Source organism: Panthera onca, chromosome B2 (genome assembly GCF_046562875.1).
Source record: "Panthera onca isolate mPanOnc1 chromosome B2, mPanOnc1 haplotype 2, whole genome shotgun sequence".
Classification (NCBI taxonomy): domain Eukaryota; kingdom Metazoa; phylum Chordata; class Mammalia; order Carnivora; family Felidae; genus Panthera; species Panthera onca.
The window spans coordinates 143,552,528-143,577,581 of record NC_138343.1 but is presented as its reverse complement, the minus strand read 5'-3'; the positions used below and the strand labels follow the sequence as shown (position 1 = coordinate 143,577,581).

The 25,054-nt window shown below is 45.4% G+C and overlaps 1 protein-coding gene across 1 annotated transcript in view; it reads right to left on the bottom strand.

Moving 5' to 3' along the window:
- The window catches only part of SLC22A3 (solute carrier family 22 member 3), a 93,374-nt gene that overhangs the window by 14,750 nt on the left and 53,570 nt on the right, over window positions 1-25,054 (bottom strand). The window contains exons 6-7 of the mRNA XM_060617042.3: window positions 3,395-3,492; window positions 3,061-3,275 (exon numbers count right to left, since the gene is read on the bottom strand). Of these exons, the coding sequence (XP_060473025.1) occupies window positions 3,061-3,275; window positions 3,395-3,492 (313 nt within the window). The remainder of the gene's footprint in view (window positions 1-3,060; window positions 3,276-3,394; window positions 3,493-25,054) is intronic.

Genomic DNA, 25,054 nt, shown 5'->3' with positions numbered 1-25,054 from the left:
AGTGTGGGTCTGCCCACACTGGGATTTCAGATTTCCAGTGTCCGAGACTGTGAGAGAATACGTTTCTGTTGTTTCAAGCCACCCGGGATGTGGTGCTTTGTTACTATAGCCCTAGGAATCTGGTAGACTCATCAAAAATGAGATCAGTATAAATAAACAGTTCTGTTTATCATCAACCATTCCAATCAGAACACTTTACATCTTTTAAGAAAAATTTTTTTTAATGTTTGTTTATTTTTAAGAGACAGAGAGAGACAGAATGTGAGTGGGGGAGGGCAGAGAGAGGGAGACACAGAATCCGAAGCAGGCTCCAGGCTCCGAGCTGTCAGCACACAGCCCGACATGGAGCTTGAACTCACCAGCTGTGAGATCACGACCTGAGCCAAAGTCAGACGCTTAACCGACTGAGCCACCCAGGCGCCCCAGAAGACTTTACATCTTAATTTTCTAGTCTGAAGGGGGGCATTTCTGTAATTTTATTTAAATAGGGTTTGGGGACTTCATAAACCTTCATACAATTAACAAACTCATCTGTAAATGTCTATTTTCACTTCCACAATACTGGAGCTTCTTTCTTGACCCTCAGGTGATTCTCAAAAGAAAAGACAGACTCTTTGGGGCCGACAAAAGGGCTCCCAGAGAATCAGCCCTCTCAGTATCCCCCACCCCACATACCCCGGAACATGGAAAGAACCAACTTGCTCTAATTCCTACGCACTCCGTGGGGCTTTGAAAAGCTTCCCTGTCCTGCGTCTGCTGTGTCCTGTGGCAGAGATAACGTGGGTTGTGTTAACGGTGCACTTGGGGTCACCCGCCACCTCCTCAGCGTGCACTGGTCTCGGGCCCCCCCACGAACTCTGGCTTCTCCCTGAAATCACCCTGTGTCCCCCGGGCCGCCTGCCACAACCTTAACTCCTGCTCTCGGCATCTCTCTCCTCACTGGAGAGATGCAACCTGATGCGGCGAGCAGGAAGCTCGCAGGACCATGCCCAAGTTCCTGGCACGGCCAGGGAGGCCAGTCACTGCTGGTGGCAGGTATCCTCGGCCCCTTTTCGTGCATGTTCCAGCAATAACAGAGAACGTGTGGTCCCAGGACTCCCGAAGATGGCTCATACTTCTGAGAGCTCTGCCCTACTGTGGACAATCTCCACTACCCTTCCCTTCTGTCCACTACCTTTCCTTTCTCTTCTTTTTTTAAGCTTATTTATTTTTTTAGTAATCTCTACACCCAATGTGTATGAACTCGTGACCCTGCGGTCAAGAGTCGCATGCTCTTCTGACTGAGCGAGCCAGGTGCCCCTGTCCAGTACGTTTCTTTTCCTTCGTATGTGCCGAGTTCTCGCCTCCGGAAGCTTTTCCTGACTACTCCATGCATATCACTGCTTGCATCTATTTTTTTAATCAGTCAGAGCCTTCAGAGAGATTTATTTTTCTAAATCTTGTATTGTTGGCTCTGGAGCAACAGGTTTAAACTGCGTGGGTCCACCCACAAGCAGACACTTTTCACAGTGCTGTACTGTAACTGTATTTTCTTTTCCTTATGAGTTTCCTAATAACATTTTCTTTTTTCTAGCTTACTTGATTGTACGAATACAGAATATAACACATATAGCATACAAAATATGTGTTAACTGACTGTTTTGTTGTTGGTAAGGCTTCTGGTCAACAGAAGGCTATTAGCAGTTAAGTTTCGGGGGAGTCAAAAGTCATATTCAGATTTTCAACCATGCAGGGAGTCAGCGCCCCCACCGTTGTGTCAAAGGTCAACTGTAAATAATTCCATTATTTCATGTATTATAGTGAGTTGTGAAAGCATTAAAGTGTCTATATTCCAACATGCACCTCGGTGTTTACAGCAGCATTATCAGCAAGAGCCAAGTTATGGAAAGACCCCAAATGTCCATTGACTGATGATGAATGGATAAAGAACATATCGTATAGATATGCAATGAGATACTACCAGTCATAAAAAGAATGAAATCTTGCCATTTTAAATGCAACCATGTGGAAGGAGCTGGAGAGTATTATGCTAAATGAAATCAGCCAGTCAGAAAGACAAAAACCACATGATTTCACTCATGTGCAATTTAAGAAACGTAGGACATGAACGTGGGGGGAAAGAGAGGCAAAGAACAAACAGACTCTTAACTACAGAGAACAATATGAGGGTTGCCAGAGGGGAGGTAGGCAGGTGGTTGGATGGATTCAATGGGTGATGGGTATTAGGGAGGGCATTTGCTTTTTAAAATTTTTTTTTTTAATTTTTAAATTTATTTTTAAGAGAGAGAGAGAGAAAGAACGTGAGCAGGGGAGGGGCAGAGAGAGAAGGAGACACAGAATCCAAAACAGACTCCAGGCTCCGAGCTGTCAGCACAGAGCTCAATGTGGGGCTCGAACCCACAAACTGTGAGATCATGACATGAGCTGAAGTCGGATGCTCTACTGACTGAGCCACCCAAGAGCCCCAGGAGTGCACTTGTTGTGATGAGCACTGGGTGTTGCATGTAAGTGATGAATCACTAAATTCTACCCTTGGAGCGATTATTCCACTGTACGTTAACTAACTGGAATATGAATAAAAACTTGTAAGAAAAAAATTTCAAAAATAAGGTATCTATATCTCTTACTAGGTTGTGAACCTTTGGAAGTCAGAAATGTCTTCCTTGCCTCCTTTTGTAACCCTGGTGCTTTGCATGGGGCCAGTGATATGGCAGAAGCTCAGGAAATATGCAAAACGTGGTCGGCGATGTCATGAAAATAAGTCAAATAAAGGCGATCAAAAGCAAGTTACATGGCTACAAGCTAGATTTTGCACACCTATTTCATCCATAAATGCACCTGAAGTGGAGAAAACAGAAAAGTCTATGGAACCAACCGCTACACTCAAACTCGTTACGCTGATTAAGCAGAAAATCGAGTGCCATCACTACAGCTTGCCTGGTGCTAAGATTTTGATGCAGTGATATGTTTTCTGAGGACAAGAGGCTCCCCATTCTTGATTATTTTGATTTAAGACTACTTCAAGGCCTTGAGTGCCCAACAGATTCAGGGGCCCATTACCTTCTGGTAAGAATGCGGTGACAAGGCAGGCCACGCCTGCCACCATGTTGCTTCCCGCAAAGGGAAGGCGGCGTCCAAAACGCTCAATGGTCAGTAAGATCAAGAGGGCTGCAGGCAACTCCACAACTCCTGAGATGAAGAAGTCGATATACAGGTTGCCTCCTATAATCCCCAGGCGCATGACGAGTCCTTGATAAACCACGGCACTTGTGAACCTGGGGCGACATTGAGAGACAACGGAGAGCAAGTAAGACATAACTTCAGCCTGACCTGCACAAGGGGACGCGTCGTAAATTCGATACAAGGTTTTGAGCTCATCACAAGTCAGACTTACCAAGCAAACATAAGAATAAGTGTGCACTTCCTCATTTGGGGAGTCCTCACCAGATCTAAAAAGGATGGGTTACTAACTTCCTCATCTGTAACAGTGATCTATATGAGAGAAGCAGATTTCAGTAGCAAATACAGCAAGAAACACCTGCACATTATAGATTTTCACTGACCAGGTTCAAAGCCACCGAGTCAAATGATTTGACTGAACTGACCAGGGTCTTTCCACTTCCTACATCTGAAAACCTGAGAATGAAGACTTTTGATTCCCTCGCTTTGTTAAAAGGTCGATTTCACCAAGATGTGGTTGCCTCACTGACACGCAAGCACGTATCAGCAGTACTGAATTCTAATCTGACTAAACAAGGAAAAATGGGGTGTTTTAAAGTAAAATACATTTGTGCATTTATGAAACTGGAGAAAATAAACGTGAAAGTGGCAAAAGCAGGGGGGGATCCAAACGAGTGTTTCTTTGTTGAATATCAACCTGATGTTCACACACCAAATACTAGTGAGTTCAAGAGCAAGCACCGCACCAAAGAGATCAATTTGCTTCCATCCGTTTCCTGGAATCCAGCATCTTTTGGAGCCAGGAAAATTCAGCTCGTCTCTACTCGGCCATCCAAGAAGTTGGGTCTTTTCTTGAATTGCATTAAACACATACTGCTGTTTGCCTACCATGTATAAGGTACTGTAAGGGAAACAAAGCTGAACGGCAGACCCTGGGTCACCACGGCTGCTCCGATCTGTGCCTTTACTCACCTGCACGTCTACTTCTCTTTCTCCCTCCCTGAGCTCTGGAGCTCCAGGAGGGCACGGACCGTGTTGTAGCACCAAGCAAAGTGGCCGGTCAACCAACGTTTGGGTGATGACTGAGTGTGAAGCCAGAAGCCAAGTGCCCAGGCCATGCCTGTTCGCTCGGAATACTGCCCTCAGTCTTTGTCCTACTAAGGGAGAGCCCCGGCTAGGAAAGACAGGACCCCTACCATCTTCTTACTCAACTCCACATCCGGTCAAGACTGAGTGGAGATTTAGGCAAAATTTCCCCCAAGACTTTGAGACAAAAGTCTCTCTGCCAGCAGTCACAGGAATTTGACTTAGAGCACGCTCACACGGATCGTACTTTGTTAGTCACCTAGTCGAGCATTACACTTGATGGCTAAAACAAAGTTTGATATCTCCTGTCAAGGCTTGCTCTAAGGAAAGTCACACACACACACACAGAGACTGCAAAAATGAATGTCCTTGGATCACTTTCTCTTCCTCAGTCTTTCCAATACTGTATTTCTTCTATAGCGAGACACAAGTTTTTCACATTTTAACACCTCTTAAATTGGGATGGGTCCTACAACTGAGCTAATAAGAAAACAATATGTTTAATAGAATGTTTTTTCTTACTTAATGGTGCATAAAACGATGTGTTTTACAATCAATAGTGTCATAGCTCGGGCAAACAACACTAGTTTCCATGACAATACCCGTGGAAGACTGTTAATGGATTCCACCTTCCATTCTTTCCTCCTCCCTATTGATAACAGAATCCGCTGAATTTTAGTTGGGCACATGGCTGCCTAGCTAGAGTCACATTTTCTAGCCTCTTTTTCAACTGTGGGTGGCTATTTGACTAAAATCTTGGCAATGATGTGCGAATAGAAGCCAGGTATTTAATTAAGCTCTACATACAATCCTTTGAAAAGGATGGCTTTGCTCTTCCTTCACTGCCTTCCGTCTCCTAAGGGATAGAAGGAGAAGGTACTAGTGAACCAGCTTCTACGATACAACCTACTGCAGTTGACAGTGGGCAAACAAGGTAACTGGAACCTGGGTCCTGGAGGCCCTCATGGAGCAGAGCTGTCTTCCGCTGCTGGGCCTGCTTACCTCTGGGTGGGCATGTTAAAGACGCTTCTCTTCCCTCCCTCCTTCCTCCCTCCTTCCCTCCCTCCTTTGTTCGTTCCTTCCTTCCTTCCTCCCTCCTTCCCTCCCCCCTTTATTCCTTCCTTCCTCCCTCCCTCACTTCCTTCCTTCCCTCCTCCCTCCTTCCCTCCCTCCTTCCTTCCTCCCTCCTTCCCTTCATCCTCCCTCCCTTCTTACTTCCTTCCTCTCTCCATCCCTCCCTCCCTCCCTCCCTTTCTTCCTCCCTCCTTCCCTCCCTCCTTTGTTCCTTCCTTCCTCCCTCCCTCCCTTCCTTCCCTCCTCCCTCCTTCCCTCCCTTCTTCCTTCCTCCCTCCTTCCCTTCATCCTCCCTCCCTCCTCCCTCCCTTCTTACTTCCTTCCTCCCTCCATCCCTCCCTCCCTCCCTCCCTTCCTTTCCTCCCTCCCTCCTTTCCTCCCTCCCTCTTTCCTTTCTCCTTCCTTCCTTCCTTCCTCTCTCCCTCTTCCCTCCCTCCTTACTTCCTTCCTCCCTCCCTTCCTCCCTCCTTCCCTCCTTCTTTTCCTCCTTCCTTCCTTCTTCCCTCCCTCCCTCCCTCTTTTCCTTTGCTCCTTCCTTCCTTTCTCATTCTATTTTTTGGGTCTCTGTTTCAGCAGCAAGTTGACCTATACTCTCAACTAATAGCGTGCTTATTAAAATGTTCCCTGATCTGCTCTTCTAAATGCTAAGACGCCAGTAAAGGGTTCTAAAAATCTATCTTCGCTTTTGCTGGTCCAAAAATAAAGCAGGAATACCAAAAGTGGAAGAACTTAGTATATTACAACAATATATCATTATATGGTTGGTTATCAAATGTTTTCCACAACTGTCTTGTCCACATCAAAACGGTTCACTTCTAAGGAGCATGTAGTATTTGTTAGATTCTGGGCTATTTTCCATGGGGATTATTTCACTTGATTATCATCAAAACTCTCTAAAGTTAGTCCTTTTTATCAATCCTGTTTTGTAAATAAATTAAAAAAAAAAAACAAGCCTTAGGGCATTAAAGATTAAATGGAAGGTGGTTGAGCCAGGATTTGAAGTCAGGCAGTTGATGGAGATCCTTCATTCTTAATCCTCACTGCACTGCTGAATGTATGGAAAGCTTTTTGTTCTAGAAAAGTTCTTTGTAGTTGATGGTCACTTCATTTTTAGAGAAGGACATTACACATTTGGCCAAGAATCTAACGGCCTTTAGTTAAGACACTATTTTTTGGAAAAGTTGGACGTGACTAAAATAATTTAGATCTTGAGGATCTTTAAATTCAAGACCAAAACGACCCATAAGGTGAGGGCGGTGTTCCTCCACGGATGTATCACTTATTCCAGTGATGCTTTTCTCTTCCCTTATGGCTCTTCCGAGCCTCAGGCTTGGGTCGGCTTCACTGTGCCCATTCAGACTATTCCCTTTGCTCCGGGGAGCCCTTCCCATCCACACATCTCCACCACTGTTCACCCAGAGCACACAGGGGGCGACAATCTTTTCTTTTCTACAGCAACATCTGCAATGACTTGTTATGGGTTCTCTTTCATTTGCTCTTCAGTCTTATTTTCTCCCTGTAGCTGTGACTCCATACAAATTCACTTTCGTTCATGTCCCAGTGTCAACACGCCAGAGTTCAAGGGAAATCATGTATCACGTATTTTAAGATCTCTGGTCAATTCAGATAGATAATTTGGCATTTAAACACCTTGGTAGATTTTTCAATTACTCGTGGTTCTTAACTATTTCTAGCTGATAAAATAACTTCGCATCATCGCTCGCCTTTGTGTAAGCTCTGCAGATGTCACTTTTTCTTGATCGTATCTCCAGGCTGGTTAAGTTACTGCATGACCACAGAACTATGACATGTGAGATTTTGACAAGACAATAGAAGTCTGATGGTCTGACCCAGAGGTTGGCAAACTTTTTCTGCAAAGGGCCAGATCAGAAATACCTTTGGTTCTGTGCGCTATATATAGTCTCTGTCGGAACGACTTAACCTTCCCATTGTAGTGTGAAAGCAGCCATAGATGGAAACACAAACAGATGACCGTGACTGGATTCCAGTAAAACTTTGTTTATGAAAACAGGCAGCAAGCCAGGTCTGGCCCGCAGGCTGCAGATTGCTGATCTCTGAGCTCCAGGGTTACTGCCAGAGTAACTTATAGATACTATTCTTATATGTATCACAGAGAAGAAGTTGAGGCACAGGAAAGATAAGTAGCTTACTCAGTGAGGACACACAGATAGCAGGGTGACATCTAAGGCTGTATACTGCTAACCATTAGACTATACTGTGTCTACAGAATACACAGTAGAATATTTTATTATTTAAAAATACGCTTGTATCACTCGTTAATAGTTCTTACGGGGTAGTGGGATTGTAGTGGTTTTTACTCTCTTCCTTTTTGTTACAAATATTCTCTTAAAATTAAAATTTAAACCTAGAGTACTTTCCTAAAAAGAAAAAAAATATAGCTTCCCTTTAAAGTAACGGATTTAAATTAGACCCTAATGTACGTTTTTTACTGTTGACTCAGTGTCAATCTCCCTTTCTCTTTCTTAATGGAACTTCCACTGCCCCCACCCCACCCCCCCTTCATCCATTTGTGTTCTCAGGGGAGCTGATTCTGTTTCCAGTTGTAGGGCAGACCTGATTACCGAAGGGTAATTTCATCCTCTGTACAAGGGACTGGGCACGTGACCCAATCTGAACCAATGAGAAATGGCCATGTGACCCAATTTGAACCAATGAGAAAAGACCTCCAGAAAGTCCTTTACTGACCTTAAGTCAGAGGCTCCTGAAGGAATCTTCTCTCTGGATTCTCAGGAAATTAGTGAGAAAATGGTGGGCTCAAACAGATCTTAGCAGCCATGCTATACCCAGGAGGGAACCAGTGTAAAGATAAAGCCACCCAGGCAGCAGAGTAGAGAGGAAGGAAACCATGGCTTGATGGGACTGTTGAGACCCAGGTCTAGCCAACCCTGAACAGGGCTATAACTCTAGAATTCCAGATACACAAGCCAGGAAATGGGCTTCCTGTCTAAGCCCATGTAAGTTGGTTTCTGTAACTCGTTGCCAAAAGCAGGATTGTCTGGAGAATTCAGGGCAGAACGATGCTTTGGCATTAATAATTGAATATTTTAGGCAAAATAATTCTCTGTTAACTAGTTAAAAATAATTGCTTTTGTATTCCAACTTAGTAAAAATATTCAGTGTTCATCTTAGTTTCAAATTCTTAAGATTTAGAATCAAGCAGTCACATGATCCCTGCTTTCCCAAAGCACAAGTTTAATGCCTAATACGTACCCTCTACCAAAAGAACATGCAGTATGGATAAAACCGAAGGTAATCAAGACCATAAAACCAATCTTCCCTGTCCAGTGAAGGAAGGGATTAATAGTACTTCCAAGCAAGTGAGCATTTTGCCAATTTAAGAGTAAATCCAGCTGGTTTTTGATTTACTGACATGTTCTCCATAGTGACGCAGATATTCTGAAAGACGACCCACTTTCTGGGTGTCCAAAGACCTTGAGAGACTAAATGCAGTATCTTGGATGGAATTCATCCAATAAAGTCTTGGCAACTCATTCTCAGTGGCTGCTGCAGCTACTTTTTTTTTTTTTTTACAGCAACTTCTAGGTCTCTACTTTGAAATTAAGCTGGGTTTATTTTCTGTTGCCAGAGGGTTACTGAATTTCACTTACTCTGAGTCAGATACAAAAGGATAGAAAGGCTATATTAGGTTATCATATGTATGTATTTTAATTCGCTTTATCGACACAGAACTTTCATAGAATAGAAGTCAGCAATTCCAAGGGTACACTTCGGTGAGTTTCGACTAATGGGTTGAGTTGTAGAAATCCCTACTTCCACCATCGCCATCGTGAGATGGAACGTCTCCATTACCCTCAGGAAGTTTCCTCCTGACTCTACGGTCACCCTCTCCCCACCCCCAACTCTTAGCCCCTGGCACCCCCTCATCTGTTTTCTGCCATAACAGTTTTGCCTTTTCTAGAATTTCATATAAAGGGAGCCACACAGAATGTTATCTTTTGTATCTAGCCTGGTATTCTATTTCGTCGTATGATTATGCCATCTAAGTGGTATGTGCCTGCTTCAGTTCGGAGTAAAGGAAGACAGGGAAGGCTCTTGGTAACATTTGCGTGTTTGGACTCTCGTTGCCTAGTGATGTCACTCATAGGAAAAGGTGTTGCTCACAGGTAGATTGCACACGTTGGTTTCCTGATGTGTATTTACTGAGCTGAGTGCCATCTGTCCTGTCTCTTAATGGTCTTTTAGCTTTTCCAAGACTTTTACATTACGTTACCAGTGATTCAGCTTACGCTGAAAGTATACTTTGTTCATCTTTCTTTGCTCAATCTAGCTATATTTACAATCCTTCCTGGTGCCTTTCTGAAACCATTCTTTAAGTTGACATTTTAATTTAAATTGCCGAGGAAGAGAAGGACATTATAAATTGCCATCTGTTCCAAATATGGTGTCAGTGTGCCCCTGATGTGAAAGACAACCAGCCAGGGGGTGCCTGGGTGGCTCAGTCGGTTAAGTCTCCAACTTCAGCTCAGGTCACGATCCCGCTGCTCGTGGGTTCGAGCCCCGTATCAGGTTCTATGCTGACAGCTCAGAGCCTGGAGCCTACGTCAGATTCTGTCTCCGTCTCTCTGCCCCTTCCCCACTCAAGCACAGTCTCTCTCTCTCTCTCTGTCTCTGTCTCTCTAAATATAAATACACATTAAAAACACTTAAAAAAAAAAAAAAAGAAAAAAAAAGGACAACCAGCCAGGATCAGGCCTGAGACACGGTGTTTTGCTCAGAATGTTTTCTTCCTGACATGTTACTTTAACTCCATGGACCTTACTTCTCTGGTCAGGAGTGTAAGGATAGTAACCCTCATTTTACTAGTATTTTGAAGATCCAATTAGATAATCTGTTTACATACACACACACACACACACACACACACACAGGGCACACACACAGCATTCAGTAATGGAAGTGATCAGCATTACTATTGCTTTTTTATAACATTTCAGAGATACTTACTTCCAGATGATGATTGCCTTGGCACTTTTTTATCTTTTCAGTTAGTAAACTGTAGCTGATGCCATAATGCCTAAGGGGAGATGCTTTTAAAGGTTCCCTGTTGTGAATCCCTTTGTAAAAAGAATGGTCAATCCTTTTTCAAGGCTTTCTTTTTATATTGGATTTTCTTAAGTTTACCAGGTATATTTAACGCCAGTTTGACACACTGATCTCCCAGGCCTCAGGCCGGATAATTTTTCGGGAATGTCCACACAAGCAGATGACGCTTTGCGAACGTGCTTCTCAAAGTGTGTGTGGTCCGCGCATCGGCAGTGTGGCCATCACCCGCGAGCTGGTTCAACACGCCTCAACCCAGATTAGGGAATCAGAATCTGAATTTTTACAACATCCAAGGAGACTAGTGTGAGAAGCACTGATAGTCAGTGAGTTGTCCCGCCTCAGGGCTGCCTCCTAGAGTTTACTGTCCCCAGGCTGAGAAGTAATAGCGCCCCCCCAGGCTTCAGAGGAAAGAACTCGTTCGCAGGGCTGGCCAGGGTAGGGGTGGGGGTGGCGGGGACAATGTCAGGTGGCTGTGTCTCCAGCCTTGCAGTTTCATCTGCTTGTTCTCAACAGGTGGATTTTTCATCAGTTGCCATATTTCACAAGGAAAAGGAAGCCACCAATGAGAAGGAGGCTTTATCTGTTCTTGAGCCAGACCCTGTAATTTAATCAGTTGTCGCTGGTTCCCTAAAGCTCTGTTCTCTAGAAGCCTTGACTCACTCAGAAAGCTGTGAGAATAAAATATTGCTTGGGGATTTGGGGTTCACTGATTTGGAGGCCCAGGGGCCACCTTCGAAGTTCAACTGCCCACACGTGTCTCATACAAGGGTCAGGGGCCAGAAGGCGGGGCTGGGCGGGAGGAAGTCCACCCATGCCTGCTGGGCACCCATGCCCTCACCCCCTGGCCCCCTGCCTCGTGCACACCCCCATCAGTGAGATGAAGGCTGGCACCAGAAGGTCCAAGGGTAAGTATTTAACATTAGAAAGCCTAGGCCAGCTTAGCACTACCTGGTATCCACAAAAGAGAATTTGTCAAATAACCCATAGTGCTTCAGGAATTGTTAAAAACCTCATTCTACTTTAAAACAAGAGTTCATAGGGGAGCCTGGGTTGGCTCAATCAGTTAAGCGTCTGACTTCGAACCAGGTCATGATCTCATTGTTCATGGGTTCGAGCCCCACATCGGGCTCTGTGCTGACAGCTCAGACCCTGTTTGGGATCCTCTCTCTCTGTCCCTCCCCAACTTGTGCATGTGTGTGTGCTCTCTCTCTCACTCTCAAAATAAATAGGTAAACTTTAAGAAAAATAAGAGTAGATAAAATATTTACCATGCAGAGTTCACAGTAAAAGGAAAAGTCCACATTAAAATGATGACAAGCATTTGCCTCTTATTAAGGTAGTTAAAGACACATCTCAGTCACCTGGACCAGAGCCACCCCACAAAATTATAGTGCGACTTACACAGTTCAGTTTCAATTTTCTAGAAGCCACATTAAAAGGGGTGAAAATAAACAGTCAAAATCAATTCTAATAAAATGTTCCGTTTAATCCAATCTATCCAACATGTTACCATTTCAACAGGTAATTAATACGAAGTTAACAAGATAGTCTATGTGCTCTATGAAATTCACCATTCAGCTTGCTTTTACAGCTCATTTTGGTTCAGATTAGCCACATTGCAAAGCTCCATGACCACGCATGGCTAGTGGCTGCTGTACTGGACAGAGCGGGTCCCAAGCACCTGGGGCCCAGCCAGGTCTTCTGTTACGGTGCCGTGCAGAGAAGATATTTATTCCATCCGTTTGAGTCTGGCTGGAGAGAGCCCCTCCCCTCCATTCCCCAAGCAGGCACACTGCCTAGAACAGCAAAAGCACATCTATCTAGAGGTCCCACAAGGGATCCAAAGTGCAGACTCAATATTAGCAAAGGTTAACGGGTTGCAGCTGTGGGTCACGTGTTGGGACATTTCTTCATTTTTAAAAAACAAACTGAAAGAGGTTTTTTTTGGGGGGGGGTGTTAAAGTAAGAGAAAGAGAGAGAAAGAAGAAAAGGCACTCTCAGATCTAAAACTCTAACCCAAAAGGCTCAGAATTTGGAGGGGGGGGGGGCGCAGGGACACCAAAATGATTGAATTGAACATGTCCGTCAACTCTCCTATAGCACCTACAAACGTCAGTGACAATCACTGAAACAGAAAAGTTCTAAATATCACGTTTTAAAGGACGTCCATTGTCTTATACTAAAGTAGCATGCTTGGATACACAAAAGTTTTAGTTCTGTGAATCCACAAATTGAGTATCTATGTCACTGGTTAGCCAAGGACTTTTTTTTTTTAAGAGAAAGGAAAAAGCTAGTGAGTGAGTTAAAGTCATCTGATATGTCACAAATGAAAGCCAAACCACACTCTTCCACTCATCAATCTTTTTATCATCGTTTCTTTTCAGTCTTCTGAATGCTTCAGACATGGTTTTAACAAGAACACACTCTTTAACGTGTTAATAACAGGGTAGATAGAACCTCATGAGACGGCCTTTCTCTTCATCAGCTGGGGCAGGGGGTGGTATTTCCCACTAGGTTCTGCGAGCTGTTGCCCGAGTCAGCTCTCTTTTCCAGATGTTCAGGTATTTGCAGGATTCCAGTAAAACGACAACTCTGCCCAGTTAGATTCCCGGCAGGTGTCTTTCTGCCCGGGCCTGCGGGCCTAAAGGACTCCTGCCCCAACTCAGAGTTGGCAGCCCTTTCTGGACAGGCCAAGGACAGCCAGGCGGCAACAGGCTCTGCCACACAAGTGCCCAGGGCCACGGTGATGGAGCGAGTCCAGGATGGCATTCTCAGAACCTGCAGGTTGGTGTCAGCTGCCTCCTGTATGTCCCCCCAGGGACGGGGTCTCTCTCTTCTCTTCCGTCCTCCGGCCCCTCCCAGCCTCTCCGCAAGCCCAGGTGGGGTCCCCGCCTATTCCCGGGTGCTCCCCCTCCGCTTGGTTCTCGGGCATCTCTTCAGGGCGTTTTGTGCGAATCCTTGCCCCGAACTGGCCCCCACCTGCCAGCTGTGCCGGGGGGGACACCTGGCGGCTCTTCCACTTGCCCCTGTCCCTGTGCCCCTGACGTCTGTTCCTTTGGGCACGGCCCTCCGTCTGCTCCCAGGGTGCCCCGAAGTTGGGGTTTCTCTCTCGGGAAATGGGTCTTCATAATTGCTACTATGTCTTTCCATCACAACTTTTAAAATGTGGGTACACTTCGACCAAATTTATTTATTTATTTATTTTTACCAGTTATAGAAGGTGAAGCCCGCTTTGCAGTAATCATTTGAACTGAAAAGCATTTATCTTCCTGAGTCAGTGTTAACTGAATCCTGTGCTCTTAATCATTTGTTTCTATTATTAGCACAGTTTGCCAAATAATTTTGCTTCCCTCCCTCCCTCCTTACCCCATCACAGGGGCATGATAAGATTGTACTTCTTGGCCCCTTGCGCCTGGGGGGGGGGGGGCCGCTACCCAAATCTGCCAAGGACGTGTGAGCATTTCACTGCTGAAGTAAGACCCCCTCGAATTCTCTTTCCTCTGATAGTCCAGGCAGCAGCCGCTAGGACAGCCTGGATTATAGGCGGAGAACCCCGCTCCGAGGAGAGGAACCCCAGTGAGCCTACGGGCACAGACGAGACTTAGCCCTTTATCGTTTTAAGCCACTGAGATTTGGGGAGTGCTCGTTACACACAGGCCTAGCTTATCCTGAGTGACCAAGAGTCTGTAGATTTCTCAGGTTTACCCAAAAGACCTCTGGTCCACACCTTCTTCCTGATGGGAATTCACCATGCAAAACACTAAATTTCTATTTGGAATTAAACTTAGACTGTCTGATTTAAATTTGGAAAACTTGCAATCTTTACGATTTTGTTTCTCGTAATAACCCCTTTTGACAAAATCGCACCATTAAAACGCCTAAAAGGAAATGAGGGCCATTTCTACTGCATTTTCGATTCACAGGCACTAATCAATTTATCACGGAAATAAACCACGAAAGTGTAACACTAAAGCAGAGGGCCCTGGTGCGAACTTCCATCCTGTGGAAGGCTTTCAGCTAAGAAATTGTGCAACTGCCCAAGGAAAGAAAACGTTAACAAATCAAATTTCAGCCCCAGGTAGATCTCATGAAGGTGTTGCTGGATCTAAAAATCATGATCTCTTTTTACATTTCTGAAGTGTGCTCATACACATCACCTCCCTTTACAAGGTACAGAGAGGGAGGAGGGCAGGGCATCACTGTCGCAGAGAGCAAATCTCATTTTTTAAAAATTTTTTAATGTTTGTTTATTTTTGACAGAGAGAGAGAGACAGAGCATGAGTGAGGGAGGGGGAGAGAGAGAGGGAGACACAGAATCCGAAGCAGGCTCCGGGCCCTGAGCCGTCAGCACAGAGCCCGATGCGGGGCTCGAACTCACAGACCTTGAGATCATGACCGCAAAGTCGGATGCTTAACTGACTGAGCCGCCCAGGCGCCCCTGCAAATCTCACTGTTGAAAGAAATGCTGAGGGGCGCCTGGGTGGCTCAGTCAGTTAAGTGTCTGGACTTCAGCTTCAGGTCATGATCTCACAGTTTGTGAGTCCAAGTCCGGCGTCGGGCTCTGTACTGACAGCTCAGAGCCCGGAGCCTGCTTCGGATTCTGTGTCTCCCTCTTTGCCCTTCTCTGTCTCCCGCTCACACTGTCTCTCTCTCCTTCAAAAATAAGTAAACGTTAAAAAAAAAATTTCTTTTAAATAAAGAAATGCTGAGTATTTGGAGGAACTATCATATCCCTTCTGCTTTATTCCCGGGACGAACAGAATTGTAAAGGGTGCTGTAGAGAAGGGCAAGAAGGAGAGGGGCAGAGAGAGAGAGAATCTTAAGCAGGCTCCATGCCCACCGTGTGGAGCCCAACGCGGGGCTCGATCTCACGACCAAGACATCGTGACCCCCTAACCGACTGAGCCCCCCAGGTGCCCCACGTACTCATCTTTTGAGGCCAACAAGGTGAAGATGACTGTTTGGTAGTGTACACAAAGCTGGGGTCTAAATGCTGTGACTCATTACCCCTTTCTCTATCATATGGAGCTTTGTAAGTATGCTGTCACTGATAACATCTGCAACCCGTCTGGATCCTGGCTCAAGTCTGCAGCACAGAAGCACATATTTAAGTCACCAGCTATTTGGTTCCTTAAAAATAGGAGACAGACTTTGGCTTGTAAACTAATTCAGACTCTGAAACAGGAACTTGATAAATGATGAATTTGCTTAGTAGCTGGAGCTCAAAAAAACAAAAAAAACCAAAAAAACCCCAAAACCAAAAAACAACCAGCTTGGCATTGAAACAAATAAAGGTGGATCACTGCTTCTCAGTCGGAATGGTGGGTGGCAGAAAAATTCGGGCATGACTGTGGTAGCTAAAGCCACAGCTAATAGGGGAATATCTTTGCGGCCCTTGGATGTAGAAGAGTATTTCTTAAACAAAACCTATAATACAATCAATACGCAAAGATACACACTCACTTGCCCGTATCGAAGAAGTCTAAGGCTGTAAGAATTTTTGTTCAATGAAGAAAAAAGTAGGCAAAGTTTAAAGTAACTAAAACATGGAGGAGAATATACTTGGAATGTCGAAAACCCACAAGGGGTGGTGGTTTTAGAATATGAGAGGAGATCCTATAAATTGAAGGAGGCAAATACCAGAAAATCCAACACACGTGGGCAAGGAGACGGCAAGGCAACCCACAGAGAAGGAGCCCAAACGGCAGAGTAAGATGCTTGAAGATATGCGGAATCTCACTAGTAACCAGAGATGTGCCACTGCAAACATTCAGGAGGCGGGCCAAAATTAGAAGATCGGAAAATACCCAATGTGTGTGGGCACCTAGACACTCGATGGGTGTACATGGAAAGCAATCTGGCAGTACTCAGGGCACGAATCCTGCATGCATCACAGGACCCAGCATTACACTCCACGGGGAACCTCCAAATCTTGCCTTCCTCCGGTACCTCAGAAAACCCTTCGTTTCCTGTTTTATTCGCTTGCGTTGGCGGATGCGGAGAAACTTTTCCGCCGACGGTCAAGTACAACCGAACAGTCAAAAGACTAGTTGAGGTGTACCTCCGTAAATATCACAATCCTTGGTGCGTTCTGGAATTTGCAAGCTGCTCCCTTTCCTTGACTTGCGAAAAATTTTTTCCCATCCGGCTACTTATTGTTCGTTGGTATGTCCTTATTGTTCAATGCAGAACAATCTTTAGAGAGGGACGAGATGCTTCTATGTACAAGCCACGAGCAGATGGCAGATGCCATCCCTGGAATTCTGTTTCCGGAGGTTTTCGATAATGAAGCATGTTTAGTCTCACGGCTTGACTCTGGACCACGGTAATGTGCATCGAGGTGAGCCTGTGCACACGATTTACCCTAATTTTGAACTGTGAATTGTCTTATTACATTTCACCAAATATATATGTTCGTTTGCATCATTCCCAGCTATACTGACTGAGATCCAATAAGAATACCTTCCTATTTATAAACAAATGCAATCAATAAAAAAAAACAAAACACTGAAATGGTTTCCAAACACTGCCCATGAAAGCTAAGCTGTCCTTCGACTGTAAATGACAAGAATTTAGATTTAGCCCTATTCAGCATCCCTATATGATGAAAGCGAGTATAGTTGAAGAGATAAGGAATTACCAGTCACGGAAACTGAAAACAGCTCCAAAAAGACAAAAGAAACAAAAAAGCAACCACAAAGAATTGGAAAAAAATGCATCTTGAATGCCTGTCAAGAAACATTTTTTGAAAGTGAATATTACATGGAGGTTGTTTAAAAAAGCAGATGTTTTGAACACAGCGCTTGGTAACTATTTGCTGACTAAATAGATACACAAATGACAATGAGTACCAGCTACACTGGGTGAGTCAGTGTCCTTTTGCTTCTGGGCAGCTTCATGTCAACTAAACTTAAGTGGTTTTTCTAAACATGTGACCACCAAATAAAATATTCTGTGCTTCACTCTATAACGTGAAAAATATCTTCATGGCAACGATCAATGACTTATTGAACTTAAGAAGCTGGTTATGTTTAGGCAATAAAGCCTACCAAATAGTTTGTAGAACTTGGGAAGAAAGGATAGGGAAAAAAATACTACACGAAGCAGACCCTACGGTTCACTCAACTGCCATCAAAAAGTCCATCCCCTGCTAATTTTGGAGCAGTCTCTATAAATACAGCATGTAAACGGTCATAAATGGCAGAGTGAATGCTTCAGCTGTCTTTTTTTAAAGTTTATTTATTTTTGAGAGACAGCACTAGTGGGGGAGGGGCAGAGAGAGAGAGGGAGAGAGAGAGAATCCCAAGCAGGCTCCACGCTGTCAGCGTAGAGCCCGACACAGGGCTCAAACTCATGAACCATGAGATCATGACCGAAATCGAGAGTTGGATGCCACCCAGGCGTCCCTTCAACTGTCTTTAGCAAAATTTCTCTAAGGTCTCAAAGACAACTATTTATGCCTGGAGACTACACATAATGATCGAAACAGGAGGAGACGTACTTAAACTCTACGGCACTCTAAATAAAGTAATCACGCCGAGCATTCATTCTGTAAGCCTCCCTCATTCTTCCTCAAAATCTAAACTATTTGTGTGTGTTGGCTCTGAAATGTGAGCAGGAAAGAAAACCAGGATTCACCTTTTCGAGGTAGCAAGGCAATGGTGCACCGAGTCACTCAACCCTTCCTACTCAACACGTAGAACTTGTCCACAAGGTCAGTGAAAGGGCAGAATACGATGCACTTGCGTTTACTTTACTGAATCAAAAAAATGAATGAATCTTGGAAGCTGTCAAGATTCCATGTTTATGAAGACGATGAGAGGTCCTTCAGCTCTTCCTGAGACCATCATGTAACTTTAACTGTGACAGCTCAGACAACAGTTTTGCAGCAGATGGACACTAATCCTACTTGTGCTGACAGATCAGTGACTCTTATCCCTCCCGAGTATTACCACTTCCAGGTAATGTCAAAGAATATAACGGCTGCCCACATGATAGCAGTTGTGCTTTTAGTTTCTGTTCATTGAGGCCACATAACGACATAGATTTACTACAAACCCAATAAGATCTTTCAACCCATTGGTTATTATTACAAACAATTGCATCCGCCTTCATCTGAAAAATTAGTATGTATTTATCCAAGGTGTATTAATTCACTCTACAGATAAGGCTTGGTTGCGAATGGTTTGAGGAGTCTTGCAGAATTTCCATGGTCCCCAAGGGTCTGTGGCCCCTTGGGGCAGACTGCCACCTGATTATCCCATCTGCCGTGGGGCTGAAGTTACAGCTGCTGGGAGACACCAGCGTGTTAGCAACCCTGCTCATCAGGATTTTCTATCTGGTCGCCCTCCATGCCCGTTACTAGGGAAGGTGACAAATTTTGCTTTTACATGAAAGTTTCCTCTAGCAGAAAGAGTGTCCTCGGTTCTGGCCATTCCCCCCAACATTCCCCAGGTTCTTCTCCTGGGAAGGACATAAAGACTTCACTCTCAGCCCTCCTTCACCCGGCCACATCAAGAAGGGTGCATTCACTACGTGGAGAAGGAAGGCTTCCTCCCAATCAGGTTCCCTTTAAACAGCACCAAATTCAAAGAAAAAAGAAAACAGCACAGGTCCATACTATTTGGTTCCAAAACAAGACATCCAGCCATCTCTGGATTGTGCACGCCTAGTCCCCTTTGCATCTGCACCCACATGAGGAAGCGTTGGGAAGGCGACACAATCGATATTCTTCATCCAGCCATCTGGGTGCCCTCTCAGGAAAGAGAGGGTTGATCCCATGAAAGATCTAGCACCTGACATCTTTCCTACCATTTTCCTGGATGGGGCCTCGAGCGAAGGAAAAAACAAGTGGACCTTAGTGTGCTTTCTCCTTTACACAATTTCCTCAATTTACACAATTTCCTCCCGTGTTTATTTGCATCAATGGAGCTCGTCTGTGTTCACCAGCATCAAGCTGGCCTTGGAGAATCTGAATGATTTCACCTGCTCCCCAGGCTGCACCTCTTTTCTTAGGATTATTTCGTGAACAAAGGCAACTTTCCTGGTGGGATGAAGGTCGAGCAGCCAGTATCGTCATGGCAACGGCAGCTCTGGATTAGGAGTAACGCCCAGAATCCCTGCCAGGGAGCTGGACACACAGGGCTCTGGACATTGTACCCCTCATCGCCTTCGCAGCAGGGAGCGCGTTCACAAAGAGCTAGTATTTTCTCATTTATTCACAGCGGGGAAGCACAGCAATTGGGATTGCACAAACTGGTTTTGCCAAAAACACGAGACTGGGCCAAATGGCGCAGGAACAAAATGCTTCGAAAAGCCGAGCATCTTTCTCGCTCACACAGAGCGTGAACGTTTCAAAGACGGTATTAGAGGGCCGTTCTCTTGGCAAATGCTTGAAAAAGAAAAAGAAAGAGCAAACCCACTCCCCTATTCTATTAGAGCGGGATTCAGAATTAAAACAATTGAATTAAGCATTTTCACAATGCCCACAAAAGAGAGCTACCGTTATTAACAGAATAGAAAAAGCCCGTGTGGCTTATTCATTTTCTTTTATATTTGAATTCATTCTGTTCGTCATGCCACCAGGGCTTGGGCTCGGCAGAAAGAGGCAAGTGCCCCTCTGCAGCCTACAGCATGCTGCGGCTGGAAGGGGAGGGCCATTACTCTCCAGGGCAAGGATCAGCCTTTGAGAAGGAAAAAGGGAGGGGTCCCTGATTCCCAGATTACGTAACAACGAATGACCCGCTGAAATGACTGTGAAGGTCACCAGAGCTTGGAGCTCTCTGCGCCCCCCACCTCCATCATCCCCCACAGAGATTTGCTGGAGTCTCAGCAGGAGGGAGAGCAGGTCACGTGTGAACGGAGGGGCCGTGGCTCTGTGCCTGGCCACAAATGGGACCAGGACCTGCAGGTGGAGAGGCCGGTGCAAGGGAGGGCACACGCGGGTCTTGCATGGGCACACGGCTGTCTGTGGTCTGGGACGCATCTGCAGAGGGGGCTCTTAGTGGCAGCGGTCTCTCGAAAGAGCAGGTGCCGGTCATCAAGAGAATGTGGCATGTGGCTTTCAGAGAACCGATGAGCAGATATATAAGCAACAGACTCCTACTTTCAAGAGAGAGGGCAAACATTAAGCAGGGGTCAGGCCCTCAAATAGGCTAGGGTTCAAATCAGACTTTTTCTTTTTACGTTTATTTATTTTGAGCATGAGAGAGACAGCATGTGTCCAGAGTGAGCAGGGGAGGGGCAGAGAGAGAGACAGAGAGAGAGAAAGAGAGAGAGAGAGAGAGAGAATCCCAAGCACGCTCCAGGTGTCAGCGCACAGCCCGATGTGAGACTCCGACCCATGAAACGTGAGATCGCGACCCGAGCCGAAACCAAGAGTCGGACGCTTAACCAACAGAGCCACGCAGGCACCCCAAATAGGCTAGGGTTCAAGGCCAAATAAGAACTAGAATAGAAAGGGGAGTAAGCAAGCTGAATAAATCAAATACGTGCAGCTTATTGTGTGTTTATCAGATGTCAGTCAAGTGTTATTTTAAAAAAGGAGTATCATTTCATGTCGGAACTTCAAATAAAGGCCGTAAAAGTTAAAAAACAAAAAAAGAAGAAGACAAAGAGAGAGAGAAAAGAAGTGAGGGATTGAAGAAGAGAGGGCTAGAAAGAGAGGGGTCCGGTGGGCCCTGGGGCGTGGCGGCCTGCATCTGACTTTGGGACCAGTCCAGCGAGCAAACTCGGAGCCCATCCTCTAGTGGCGTCAGGCAGGCAGGCAGACGTGAAGCCCACGTACGTAAACCTTTGTATCTCCCTCTGACACAGCCGGGCGGGCGAGGACTGACCAGCTCGTCCCAGTTTGCCTGAGACTTTCTCAGACTTTCCCGCGTCCCAGGAATCCCTCCAGTCCTGGGCAAACACGGACAACTGGTCACCCTACTGGCGCCTGAGCCGCTGTCCTGGGTCCTGTAGATCCCATTACTCATCAGTGATGTGTCATGAGACACCAGGACCGATGAGCAGGATCGCACACCCGGAGTGCATGTTAACAGTAACGCTGCATGCTTTCCCTTCATACTTCTGACGGATGTTTCTCAAGCTTTTACTTGTATTTAAATGAAACAGTTAAGGTTCTGACAAAGGTGTACGGCCCAGTTATTTCTAGAGGGAGTCTGGAAGTTGGGCATGAGGAACTGGGGTGGGGGACCCTGTCTCTCCAGGGTTCCCCACTCGAGATGCTGTTCTTTGGGGAGGCGTCCTGAAAAATCTGCCTTATCTGCTCCAAAGCTGCGATCTCATTCCATAAGAGATATGTTACTCGGATTCCTAGCTCAATGAAAGCCATATGATGCTCTGGAACATCCTCCCATCAGTATTTGTGTAGGTTAAACGAGAGTCCACCGGCCTGGAAAGAGTTTAGGCAGAATTTCCTTTCATGGGAGGGGCTTAAAGTTTAATCACCCACTTTGGGGCGGGGGGAAGGAGCTCACTCTGGATTCAAAAGTCCATCAGGACTGTTTTTTGTGGCTGTTTTTATTGTAGCATTTTCCCCCTTTGCAGGCATTAGTTTTCTTCACACAACATTTTACCCTTTTCGTGCAATACGGTCACCTTTTGAAAAGGTTAAAGACATGGGAACCAAGTAAACAACCCATTTAAATATAGGTCATTCGTTGAACTCAGGCTATTTGTGAAAATGTATTTAGGTAGAGTACTACTAAATTAACTCTCAGCTCCAAAGGTCCATTCTATGTTAGCTATATAAAGTGTCCTGCTATTTTTTATGCATTCGAGAATATTCTAAATGAAAGTTAACATGGCGGCATGCATATTCCAGTAATTTTTATATGCCATTTTTAAGGATGATGGCTTTGCTGGTACGATTGGCACCATTAGTTCTGTGTGAGGTCAAAGAATGAAGCTGGAATTCTGTGAAGGGAAAGTGGCGTATGAGTTTCCGGTGACTTTCTTTCCGATATCCTTCACTATTTTTCTAGACTCACGCCTTTCCCACTCTTGACATGGGAAGTGGACGGGAGCCCCGCCTTGGGCACTGCGTGGGCCTGAATTACTTTCTCTGTAATTGAATGCCAGGAAGAGAGTTTTCAAGTCCTGAGATGGTAATTAAACACAGCATTAACAAAGACAGTACAATAATTGGGCTGAAATTCCGCACAGCCCAGATGGGCTTCATGACAGCCAGAATCCTGGTGTGGTTCCTTCTTTGGAAGAACAAGAGTTACGTTTATAAAAATCCCCCATTGAAAGGCAATGTCATAAACAGACATTCCCAAGGCTGGAAAGTCCCTTTCTGGAGTGATATTGGCGTCTGTGTGATACTTTGTTAAAATACAGATAAGATGGCAGCTATGAAGAGTTGGAAATCACTCTGGTAACTGAGGTAATCTTAACTTTAGCCTGACACTATCTAATGAGGTCTTAATCTTTACTATTTTCTATTTCTTATATACCTACCTAAAGGCTTGGGATCAGAAAGCTCGAGCATTAGCTCCTAATGTTATGTAAACATGCCACCAGGGACACTGCCCACGAGTGTATTTACGCACGAATGGGCATCAATATAACATCTGGCACTTGTATTTTAATAAGTTGTAGGTTAGCTGTGAACAAGGAACTATATAAGCATAGCATCAAAATAGGGAAATTACAATCAAGACTTATTGGTTTTGGGGGCCAACACAGAACAACATCGCTAATGAATATGGACAAATATTCAGTTCTGCGCTGTTAGAGGCTCTTTGTTAACGAGAATTGCAACATACTCTTTTCCATGAGCATATCGCATACAAAGACAAGACGTGGAGGAGTAGGGGAGGAGAGGGAGCTTTAGGGTAAGGGCTTTTAAAATCCTTTAGAAAAAAATGCAAGCACCACCACAGCCACAGCTGCTACCTACGCAGTTGTATAATCTGGGTCGGTAAGCGACAAAAGCTGTTTGACCAGTGTATTGGTTAAATAATGCTGCATAACAACCATCGATCTCAGTGGCATAAAATAATAAGCATTTGTTTACCTCACACATTTGTGAGTTGGCTGAGAGACTGCTGATCTAGGTTTGGGAAGTTTTGGTAAAATAAGCCTTACTCCAAATGCCTCTCAGCCTCCTCTGGGGCCAGGAGGCAAGCCTGGGAATATTCTTCTCCTGGTGATGGCTGAAGCGCAGAGAGCAAGCCCACATCTCAAAAGTCTACTGCATCACGTCTGGTGGTAGGTAACCTGCCATTGGCCAAAGCAACTCGCATGGTCAAGGCGTGATCAAGGCCAAAGTCAAAGGGCAGGACATACTTTTCACCTGCCACGAGACCAAAGCGAGTTACGCTGCCATGCCCGATATCAATGGAACCAGGAAGTATTTTCACCCAATGGAAATGAGGGGGGGGGGGGACATGAATATTTCAAACAATAAACTACCACAATCCACTGTCACCCAGGTAACCAAAAATGTGTTGAATCACTAAACCCTACTCTGGCAACTGAAACAGTGCTATTACGATCAGCTACATTAGTTAGGTTTGGCCACAATAACAGACACTCTCAAATCTCCAAGAGCACACTAAGACCCATTGAGTGGAGTGTAGTTTACTGAGGAAACAGTTGGGTTTGGGCTGTATTCCACGTAGTGGCTGTAGGTCAGCTTCTGCAGCTCTGTTCCAAGTTGTGGTTCTTCTCATTCTGAGACCACGCTGAAGGAACAATACCAGTTTGGGATATGCTGTCCTTGTGGCAGAAGGAAAGAGCCAGAGAGCTGTCAGAAATGCATGCTGCCTTTACAGCTTCTGCTCTGAACGGGTACCTGGCCACTTCTGTTCCTTGGGCCATCAAGTCAGATGGCCAAGCTTCAGTGGGGAAGTATATCTGCCTGCCCGGAGGCACTGCGGCCAGTCACACGGCCACAGGTTGGGGGGGTGTCATCCTCTTACAGAGAGGGGTGAAGAGCTGGGAAGAAAAACACGGTCTATCACAAGTAGTACCGCCTCGTGATGAGAAAAGGCCACTAAGCAACAAGCCCAGCTCTCCACTACGTACCAACAGACCAAGTCTACTACTCCCTAAGCCTGAGCCCACTTAAATCCTTGCTCACTTTCTCAGCTGTATTGACACACATTCAGTTTTTAGGGCAATGGCCATCTCTTCAGACCAGCATCGCCATTCGATGCCTCGTTCAATCACACACGCAGTACTGGTGCGTGTCTACCGTACGAGAATGGAAAGTCGGATCGACTGGTAACTTACTAGGCGTGAGGCAAGAAACAACACACTCCAAGTGACAGGTCGGAAGTAACGTCAGACTGATGCCAAATTTAACCGCAACGTGTAAGAAGTCTGCCCGGCGTGGCCAGGGCAGGAAACAGTTCTATCACCGACATGCTCCCCGGGTCAGAGGATGGCTGTGGATGCCCCGAATGACATTAGGAGACGCTGTTGTGCCATTGCTGTGCCTGGGCTATACCTACCGTGGTCTTGCCAAGAATTTGGTTTTAATTTCTTCAAGTGTGCCTTAAACAGTGCAAAGGCACCCACGTAAGTGTCTAAGCCAACTGTCCTCCTGCATTGGCTAAGTGCCTCGTGTTCCACACTCAGCCCCTCCGCTGACCCT